General features: G+C 37.7%; 1 protein-coding gene across 1 annotated transcript; it reads left to right on the forward strand.

Annotated features, from left to right (window-relative positions):
• Positions 1 to 327: 327 nt before the first annotated feature.
• On the forward strand, positions 328 to 888 carry LOC110892551 (uncharacterized mitochondrial protein AtMg00810-like). The gene has a single exon (XM_022139707.1). The coding sequence runs from the start codon at positions 328 to 330 to the stop codon at positions 886 to 888; it is 561 nt and encodes a 186-aa protein (XP_021995399.1).
• Positions 889 to 11,396: the final 10,508 nt, after the last annotated feature.

The raw sequence follows: 11,396 nt of genomic DNA on the forward strand, positions 1-11,396 counted from the left end.
TTCGCCAGCTCATTGCTAGCCATATTTCCGGCCAAAGTTTTATTATGTTTCCTTTTTCTTCAACTTGTAATTTTGTACAAGTTCTGCTCTTTTCTTCCGATGTAAATCATCACAAAATACAATTAAGCCTCCTTTATCTCCTTTACCTTTCAAGATGGTATCAGAGCTTGTCTTTCGGTTCTAGGATCGGCGTGCTCATCACTTACCAAAACCTTCCAATTTCTTGTCCGACAAGGGAGTTCCGCCAAAGAGATATTCCCCAGATAAATTTCTTATTTAATAATCTATGTTGATGATATGATTATTACAGGAAATGACAAAGAAGAAATGGCAAAATTGAAAGAAGGCTTATTTACAGAATTCGAAATGAAAGATCTAGGAAGACTTAAATACTTACTTGGCATTGAAGTATTAAGGTCAAGACAGGGTATCTTCATTTATCAGAAGAAATATATTCTGGATTTATTGGCGGAAATTGGGATGCTTGATTGCAAACAAGTTGAAACTCCCATGAAGACAAACCAAAAACTTTACATGGAGGAAGGAGCGGAGTTGGCTGACAAGAACAGATACCAGCGAATAGTGGGGAAGCTAATATATCTTTCGCACATCCGTCCAGATATAGCATATGCAGTAGGAGAAATAAGCCAACTCATGCACCAGCCACAAGTTACTCATATGGAGGCAGCCTTAAGGATTATAAGATATCTCAAAGGAACTGTTGGTCATGGGGTACTCTTCAAATCAAATGGCCATTTAAACACTCAAGTGTTTACTGATGTGATCGGGCAGGAGATTAAGGAAACCAGAGATCCACGTCAGGTTACTTCACTCTGGTTGGTGGTAATCTTGTCACTTGAAGGTGGAGACAAGCAAGATCATGTGTGACAATGAAGCTACAATTCAAATCTCAAAAAACCCCATGCAACATGATCGAACAAAACACATACATGTGGACAGGCATTTCGTCAAAGAGAAATGAAGCTAATATCATTGAACTACCATATGTCCGATCTGAAGACCAACTGGCAGATATTTGAACCAAAGTTGTCGAAGCAGAATCTTAAACAATTGCTTAGACAAGTTGAATTTTGGAGATCCCACTATTCAACTTGAGGGGGAGTGTTAGAAAAAAAAATAATTTAGGGATTAGTCCAGATTGAGCGACATCATCTCCCAAATTAGAGGATCCGCCAGCTCATTGCTAGCCATATTTCCAGCCAAAGTTTTATTATGTTTCCTTTTTCTTCAACTTGTAATCTTGTATAAGTTTTGCTCTTTTCTTCCGATATAAATCATCACAAAGCAATATCTCAATACAATTAAACCTCCTTTATCTCTTTTACTTGCCAAGAAGTCTTACACAATTGCACACAAGTGGTAGTTTGTTCATTTTATGGTTATAAATTGACATGGCATTTCCTTTGTCGTCTTCAGCTTCTAGATCTACAGTGGCGGAATTAGCCCAAAAATTCAAGGGCCTCCCAATTTATTTTTTTAGGGATCAGGGGTGTCCTTTGTATAAAACCAGATTTTTTAATTTTTTTACACTATGTAAAACGGTATATAAACGGGGTTTAGTGGTAGCCCGTGCTACCCCTTCTAATACACTAGCTTCGCCCATCTATGCATTCAATCCCTATATAAAGGAATTTTTACAATAACTCAAATAAGTAAGTCAAAAAGCAATAGAAACTGTGAAGATGGTGATTTTAATTAGTATGATGGAATATGACCGCTTATCAATGTAATTATCGAGGCACTAGGAGTGGAGTAGTCCTTTTGAGAACATGTGTAATGGTCCTGTGGTGGGTGAACCATGCACCAACCATGAGGGGAACAACCCCCCTTCCCCGTGCGCGCTTGTGGTTGAGTGCTTTTGGGGTTGTCTCGTGGCTGGAACGGCGAAGACCATTGCGTAGAAATTGAGGTGGCTAGCCGTTAGGCCTTTATTTTTTATCTCAAAACCAAAAATCTATATATAAACCTTATTCTCTTTACATTTTAACTACACCATTCCAGTATCATTCCAACAATCTCTATCTCTAAACTCTAAAAGTATGAATTATTGTTCGTCTTCCTCTAGTAGTGAAGATTGTACATCATCCGATTCTTACGAGATCTCGGAGGCACTTAAATCAATTATGGAGTCTCTAGGTGTAATTGAATCTATTGAGGAGACCAAATTCTTATATGTTTGAAAAGGATCAATGGCGGCCAAACTTTTACAAGTTGAGATTATTGGAGGGAATTTTTAAAGTTGGGATTATTATCGGCCAACAGGTGAAACTTAGGATTATTAAAATCCAATAACCCTATTATTTTTTTAATATAATCAAACGAACATATTACCGAACGTTCACGAACGCAGTCGAACGAACGAGACCTGTGTTCGTGTTCGTGTTCGTGTTCGTTCGCTAAGCTAACCGAACGAATTTTTTTGTTTGTGTTCGTTCGTTGAGCTAATCGAACGAACATAAACGAGCTTCCCGCCGAACGGTTCACGAACTGTTCGCTGAACTTTCGGTTCGTTTACAGCCCTATTTCATATAGTGCATTCGATATCCAAAGAATCCATGTGTCATTTTCTAAATGGTCCCTCTTGTTATTGTTGATTAGTAAAAAAAAGCAAAATTCAATTTATTTTGCTACATTTTACTAGTTTATATCGATGAATTTCCCTTTTTACCACGTAATCGAAATTTTTTTGGGGTCAGATTCAGACTGTGACAAGCATTCCCAATGGGTCGTATTATTGGCACACCTTGGGGATTAAATCGACACCCTCAATACGCATCGTATAGGTCTATACGATGCGTATTGAGGTGGGTTCAAACTTCTATGCCTGCCAAAGGCTGCCATTGTCCCCTACCAAAAAGTAATACGCATCGTATAGGCCTATACGATGCGTACTGAGGGTGTCAATTTAATTTTTTAATTTTTGCAAGGTAGCTTCCTGTCACGCGGTAGCTTTCTGTCACGCAAACGAAGAAGTAACACTTTGGACATTTGTTGGTCTTCAAACATCTAGGAAAACATTATTTGAGAATACCCCTTCATTTATCGAAGTTGTCGAATGAGATCCTCCACTGTTGGGTTATCATCTTTCAACCCCATTTTCCCTAAATTTATCGATTATGTTTTTCAACAGGGATGTAATGCAATGATTCCTCTCAATTGAATAGACCGACACTTGCTTCATAGGACTCACTTGAATCCTCTCGGATGTAATAACAATACGTTTAGCATCCGTGCCTGCTTGAATAGTAGAAAGCAAAGGGTAACGAAGATGAACATTGTATTTATCACGAAAGTACTGAACAACCGGGATAACAGCTCTGGTTTCATCAACTGCAATTGGAATTGATCTTGGAACAACATACTCTTGTTACCATCAATAATCTTGGAATTGATCTTGGAACAACATACTCTTTTTAACAACGGTTCTCCAATTCCAGATCAATAAGGTTGCGGTTTGCAGATTCAATCTTCATTGCTTCATTAAAATTAACAAGGCAGTCTCTTTGCTTCGTCCACTAGAACTATATGTGTATGCATTCTTAGGGTTTTTATTATTTGATCAATGGAAGTTGAAATCGGCTTTGAACCCGGACGGAATCTACGAAGAAACTGTTCGATTTCACGGTTTGTTTGAGAACCTGATTCAGATACACAACGGTCTATTTGCTTCGTCCACTAGAACTATTTGTGTATGCATTCTTTTGGTAGTGAACAACGCTGATGGTACTGAACAACAGCTCCGGTTTCATTTGCTTCGTCCACTAGAACTATTTGTGTATGCATTCTGTTGGTACTGAACAACAGAATCAGGTTCTCAAAACAAGGATCGTTCTAATAGATTAAAGAGAACTATTTCAGTTATTTCTGTTGATCCACAAATTACAACAAATTGTGTCTAATGCAAGGATCTTCGAATGCGGTGTGTACGTTAAATACCGTTCACCGCTTGTTTAGTTGCTTCTCCTGTTAAGTTTCTGAACCAACCGAAATCCACAAATTCAAGCAGTTTCTCCGTCGCTAATTTCTCCACTCACCGTGAAATCGAACAGTTTCTTTGTAGATTCCGTCCGGTTTCAAAGCCGGTTAAGGATTACGAGTGATCTAGACTCGTTCAAGGCATGCAATGTTTCCTCTCAATTGAATAGACCGACACTTGCTTCATAGGACTCACTAGCAGAAGAACCCGACACGTCTTCTATGATGATTTAGAGGTCGGTCTCGGGTGGGCATAAGATCTGTGGGCCCGATACACGAGCTCACCCTTGTTATGGATGATTACTGGGAAGATTACAGTTGTTTTGAGTTTTGTCAGATAATACTTCATTTGTCGAGAAACCATACTGTCAAGAAACTAACATCTTTTAATACTTCATTTGTCGAGAAACCATACTGTAAAGATCTCTACACAAACTCTTCTACATCTTTTAACCAATTGTACATCACTTAAGACTTTGAAAGATTTGTTGAAATCGAATTTATGTATCTGAATCAGGTTCTCTGCCTTAGATCGGTCATTCCTTGTGATACATGAATGTTTGATTTGAATTTTGAAAGTGACAAATTGATGGATAATGCAACAAAGAGACCGCCTTGTTAATTTTAGAGTATTTTTATCTTTTGTTGATGGATAACGCAAACAAGTTCTCCACAGTTTGTTATTCAGATCTCTATTCGGTCATCTTTCCAAACTGCAACACACGATAAGTTCTCCAAAAAGAATTCATACACAAATAGTTGGAGCATGAAGAAACGAAACCCTAACAACTGATTCAGATTTAAACAACTTATTTGTGTATGCATTCTTTTGGTAGTTAATGATATCGATTGCTATAACAGGATGGATGTGACACACACATATAGATAAGCTGTCACAGTTGTCAAGACTGTTTGTCGGGTTTCCAATGCTCACACAGGGTGATAAACAACGCTGATACGAATACATGTGTTTTGAAAATAGGCTTTGTTCTTGGTTTAATGAAGTTACACGTAACATCTAGTTATATTCAGATTTAAACAATGCACGCCTCAATTGAGATAACGGACATCCATCAAGCTCAAAAAGAAAACTTGTGTTTCCCATAGTCACAAACGATTGCGGTTTGTATTTCGCATAGCCACCGTTTCTGTAGTAAAAAATGGTTAGGATACTATTTGTTGAAATCGAAGAAAAGAGTAAAAGAGATGAATTGAGGCGTACATTAGGAAGAAGAAGTCCAACAATCCGTTCATTATCTGTTGTTGTCTAAAATACGTTACAATACGTTAAAATACGCTAAAATACGTTACAATACGTTAAAATACGTTAAAATACCCTAAAATACGTTAAAATACGCTAAAATACGTTAAAATACGCTAAAATACGTTAAAATACCCTAAAATACGATAAAATACTCTAAAATACGTAAAAATATGATAAAATACGTTAAAATACTATTAAATACGCAAGAATATGTTAGAATACGTCAAAATACGCAAAAATACGTCAAAGTACACGACTAACGATATTTCCACACACGTATACATATAATACGGCACTATGGAGTTCAAGTGGATTTCAAACAAAACTGTACGTAATCATAGAATAAGATATTCGCACGCAACCGAATGACACCGAAACGACTTATGTTGAAGGTATACGTAATAAAACGACAAAATATGCGAAAGTTCGGCAAAAAACGAGGGTATACGCGTCGAACCGAGGGAAACACGATAACACTAAATTTGAAATAATGCCATATATGATCGTATTGGCCTATGTTGTATCGTATATCAGCTTAATACGAATCATATAGGCCTATACGATCCGTATTAAACTTGGAATTTTCTCAAAAATACCCCTGAATTTATCAGAAAACCAGGGGTATTTCAGTAAAATCATCGATTAATACGCATCGTATAGGACTATATGATGCGTATTGAAATATAAATTTCTCAAAAATGTTTTTTCAAATCAAGGGTTCCATCATTACAACCACTTGTTTTCAACGGAGATGTAATGCAATGATTCCTCTCAATTGAATAGACCGACACTTGCTTCAAAGGACTCACTTGGATCGTCTCGGATGTAATAACAGTACGTTTAGCATCCGTGCCTGCTTGAATTGCAGAAAGCAAAGGATAATGAAGATGAACATTGTATTTAGCACGAAAGTACTGAACAACCAAGATAACAACTCCGGTTTCATTTGCTTCATCCACTAGAACTATTTGTGTATGCATTCTGTTGGTACTGAAAAACAGAATCAGGTTCTCAAAACAAGGATCTTTCTAATAGATTAAAGAGAACTACTTCAGTTATTTCTGTTGATCCACAAATTACAACAAATTGTGTCTAATGCAAGGATCTTCGAATGCGGTGTGTACGTTAAATACCGTTCACCGCTTTTTTTACTTGCTTCTCTTGTTAAGTTTCTGACGCAACCGAAATCCACAAATTCAAACAGTTTCTCCGTCGCTAATTTCTCGACTCACCGTGAAATCGAACAGTTTCTTCGTAGATTCCGTCCGGTTTCAAAGCCCGGTTGAGGATTACGAGTGTTCTAGACTCGTTCAAGGCATGCAATGTTTCCTCTCAATTGAATAGACCGACACTTGCTTCATATGACTCACTTGAATCGTCTCGGAAGTGGATTTAGGTTGGTTCAGATTTCTTTGGGTATATTCGAAACCAACTAAAATACGTTGATGTACTGAATCAACAGAAATAACTAAAATAACTTGAATCGTCTCGGAAGTACTGAACAACAGAAGGATGAGATATCGGCGGTTAGCTCGAAGAAGTTTCTCTCAAACAGGTGTTCCATTAGATTTCCCCTTTTATCATCTGTCATACGTTACGAGATTCTTCGAGAATTAGAAAAGGAGAAAATACAGAACGACAAGGGTAGTATGAGTCCGAGTCCATTGTGGTTCGTGTCAGGTTTGTATTTCCCATAGCCATCGTTTCCGTAGTAAAAAACGGTTGCGGTTTTGCACATTCAATCTTCATTGCTTCATTATAATTAATAATGTGGTCTCGATTGAAGATGTAATTGCAAGACTGTTTGTCGGATTATTGTACCAAGAAAGTCATTGGACTACCGCAGATGAAGTCAAATGTGATCAAACTTGGACATCAGTCGTAAATCTTGAAGAAACGGAACATAATCCCAGTTTGTCTAAAGAAGCGCTTTTATCATGTGTGATCCAGAGGTCGGTCTCGGGTGGGCATAAGATCCGTGGGAAAGTCATTGGACTGCCGCAGATGAAGTCAAATGTGATCAAACTTGGACATCAGTCGTAAATCTTGAAGAAACGGAACATAATCCCAGATTGTCTAAAGAAGCGCTTTTATGATGTGTGATCCAGAGGTCGGTCTCAGGTGGGCATAAGATCCGTGGGCCCTATTGTCGGATATGTGACTCAAGAAAGTCATTGGACTGCCGCAGATGAAGTCAAATGTGACAAACTTAGACATCAGACGTAAATCTTGAAGAAACAGAACATAATCCCAGATTGTCTAAAGAAGCGCTTTTATCATGTGTGATCCAAAGAAGACGTATCGGGTGTGTTGTAGTTTGGAAAGATGACCGAATGCGGTGTGTACGTTAAATACCGTTTACCGCTTTTTTAGTTGCTTCTCTTGTTAAGTTTCTGAACCAACCGAAATCCACAAATACAAACAGTTTCTCCGTCGCTAATTTCTCCACTCACCGTGAAATCAAACAGTTTCTTCGTAGATTCCAACAAAGTTAATATTCACTGTGGTGGATGCAAGCATAAAGTTAGAAACCGGTGGTGTAACACCTTGAAAATTCACGCCCTATAATGTATTGACACGTGTCATAAGCTTGAACGTGATAAAGAGTACTCTAGAGGGACTAAAGTTGACAAACATGGAAAGTATGTGAATTCAAGGGTTCAGAATGTCAACAAGGGATAAATATACTTTACGGTAACCCCACAAGATGCTCTTACCTTCAAACGAATAAATCATGGATCATACGGGACTAAATATGAAAGAAAGTGAGAGATTACAAACTACAGGGGTTAAATGTGTCAACATGTTTAAGTTATACCTCTGAGTGACCTTTTTAGCAAGCCCGAAGCTTTGTAACGATTAATTATACTCACTAGAAGGCACGATAAAAATTTCATAAAGTTTCGTAATAAAATGAGAAAATTATGATCAAATTCGTGTACGAGGGATTAAAGCGTGAACGTTAAAAGTTATGACTTTTCGGGTAATAACAAAGTGACAAAGGACTTAACAAAGTGGGTATAAGTCTCGAGGCCCTTATACGTAAATAAGAAGGGCTCATAATGCAAGAAATACCCTTTTGAAGAGCCAAGAGCCAAGCTTTAATAATGGAAAGATTTGAAATCTAACAGCAGGTCTCAGGCGGGCCGCGTAAGGCTTAGCTGAACCTTACGCGGGCCGCGACAGACGCCCAGATGCAGAAAACACAGGCAGCAGCCTGTTTAGCCTTGTAATCGACTTTAACAGATCTTTTCATCAGCATGGGCGACCCCTAATAGTTCCTAGGCACTAGGAAACACTTGTAATGATCTGGGATCAATGCTAGACTTGTTTGTCATGATCATAATGGATTAAAATCACTATATAAGGCCACAATGTTTGCAACATTCTTGCATTCATTTCCATCTGCATTTGTGAAGACTTCTGGAGTTCCAAAGCAGACTCAAGTCATCCCTAATCGTGCATAGGTCTTTGGTAAGTACCCTTGACCTTCCCTGATTGAGTTTTACTTAGTTTTAGCTTAAAAGTCAAACCGTCGTAATTAACGTTTGACTTAGCGACTAATCACTAATGGTTCAGTAATTAGTCGAGTCAAAAGTGGTTATAAGTTGGTAATCATAGGTGCTTTAAACCCTTAAAAGGGCACCCTCTGATTCCCTCTCTAACTAGATCAAATGTCGGGTCAAAGATGTTTATAAAAAGTCAACAGAACCATAATTTTTGGATTAACGCATAATTAGCAATGCTGAAGGTGTGTAACCTATTTTACCACTCTTATAACTTAGTAAGAAGTGTAAGAACATGTCTAAACATGTTCGACCCGACAATTTTCTGTTTAGACCCGGTTCGAAACCGAAGGTCGCAAAACTTTGACTTTTGCTTTGACTTCATTTCTGACCCGATTTGGTATGATTTAGATATGACTTAGAGCTTCCTTAGGACCAAGTTACATGATGGTATAACCCTCTGTGATTGGTTCGTTGGTTGTCCATTTCATTTGCACGTTTCCGTTAAATGCTCAATGTTGACCATAATGCCCTTTTGTCCTTAAACCGAGAATTTTAGGAATGTGACAGGACAAAAATCTTTGCTACTGATTTATAAACATGTCCCTAAATTTTCACATCAGTTGAAAGTCTAGATTAGGAGTTATGCTCATTAGCGTAATTAGAACGCCTTTTAGTAATTAAACGGCGTCAATAGCATAAAGCCTATCTAAACCCAATTTTCCACACCAAACCTTTTACCCACTGATGTAATATAATATCTTGAGATTTTTAAAGATTTTTAATCATTTTTAACCTGCTCATAACCTAAGGTTATGGCCTTGACTCGGTAAATACCGATTATACCCTTTTTGGGCATAAAACGAGTTCTACATAATATTTTGACACAAATCCAATTGCTACTGATTTCATATAATAAATAAAGTATTTTGAACTATATAACCTGATCAGAAAACTCAGATTTCCTGTATAACCCGGAAATCGCTTAAAATAGCCTTATAAGTGTAATTAAACGCATAATTTGGGTTTAAAACCATTTTGTCATGTAAAGCTTATTACCTACTGATATAACTTGTTAAAGTAAGTAGTTTTACTGATTACTTCAGACCCAAACATCAGAATTATAAATAATCTCTTTTATAATCTTTAAAATGACCAAAATACCCCTACGGGGCTTATATTGAGATTAAACTCATTTGGGGCATAATGGAAGGTATCCTACTGATATCACAACATATTCAGGGCATATTAACTTAGGAAACCTGTAAATGACTCTCATGGTTACCCGTTACGCTTCCTGCGCGTTCGGTTCGATTTATGTAACTAGTTTACATAAATTAGCCGAAAAGGGTCAAACCTTATCGTTTTTATCTCAAAATCCAGAAGGTGTTTAGTTCACCCATATTATACAAGTCTTTAAACTGGTTGGGACTAAAACACATTCTATTCCGGTCTTCGCCTAATCGAGCGTTCGAACCGTATCCTTCTTTAAAAACTAACCGGTCTAAGTTTAGACTTATTAAAGACCCGTTAGGATTCTAATAGGTTATTATGAACCTTCGTTCCAGAATAGGAGACCCGGTAAAAGCTACACGCACTTGCTTATTGTGATTAAAACTTTGCAAAGGTAAATACTTTTAACTTATCTTCCCTATACGGGCTTGGGGTATGGTATATAAAATACCGCTTGGTCGGACATTGAATCTTTAATCGATTAGAGGTTAAATCATTGATATGCTCCGTTTTGAAATGTTTTGTTTGCTTAAATCCTTTGGGGGGTTAATGGCCATGTCCCGGATATCCTTGGCATCATTTTACGAAATGGCCACGACCTAAGCATGGGGTGTAGGCGTACACCCGTCAGTGCCAAAAATAAATAATGTGGTGCGTCTATTGATCTTTAACCCGGTCTACGGATCGGGCTACTGAACGCATAAGGAACATGTAATTCTTTTACAAGATTATATACAAATAATTATCCCAAGTTATAAAAAGTTTGTGCCTCGTGCATTCAAATTAATTTTCTTAAACCTTTCAAAATGAGTCGGTTGAATGTATTTACCAGTGTAAACTGACGTATTTTCTCAAAAAGGTTAAGTGCAGGTACTACGCGAACTAGGCTGGCTTTCTCCTAGCGTCCACAATAAGTCTCGCAAGCTTGGATGTCAAAACTGTTGAACAATGTTTCCTATTTAATTTGATCCCCCTGTGGATTATTTTCAACTATTTGTGATACTTGATATTACAATTTTATTCGGTTGAAATATATCTATCTTTTGTTTCCGCTGTGCATATTTAATATTGTGTTGTTTGACTATAATGTTACCAACTACGTCACGGTAATCCCCCACCGGGCCCACCGGTGAAACGTGGAATATCGGGGTGTGACAGGTTGGTATCAGAGCCAACATTGAGTGAATTAAACACTAGCCTTTTGTGTTTAATCTCAATGACACAATTGCACATACTCGAGTCTAGACAAGAACTTAGGACGAATCCAAATTGTTGCTTTAGTTTGTCCTTTATTGTTTGTTATCTATTTCAATTGTTTAATCAGGAAATATGCCACCAAGATTCAGAAGAGGAGGAAGAGGTAAGGGGCCAATAAGCGCTCCCAACGATCACGAGGC

This window comes from Helianthus annuus, chromosome 12 (genome assembly GCF_002127325.2).
Source record: "Helianthus annuus cultivar XRQ/B chromosome 12, HanXRQr2.0-SUNRISE, whole genome shotgun sequence".
Taxonomy (NCBI): Eukaryota; Viridiplantae; Streptophyta; class Magnoliopsida; order Asterales; family Asteraceae; genus Helianthus; species Helianthus annuus.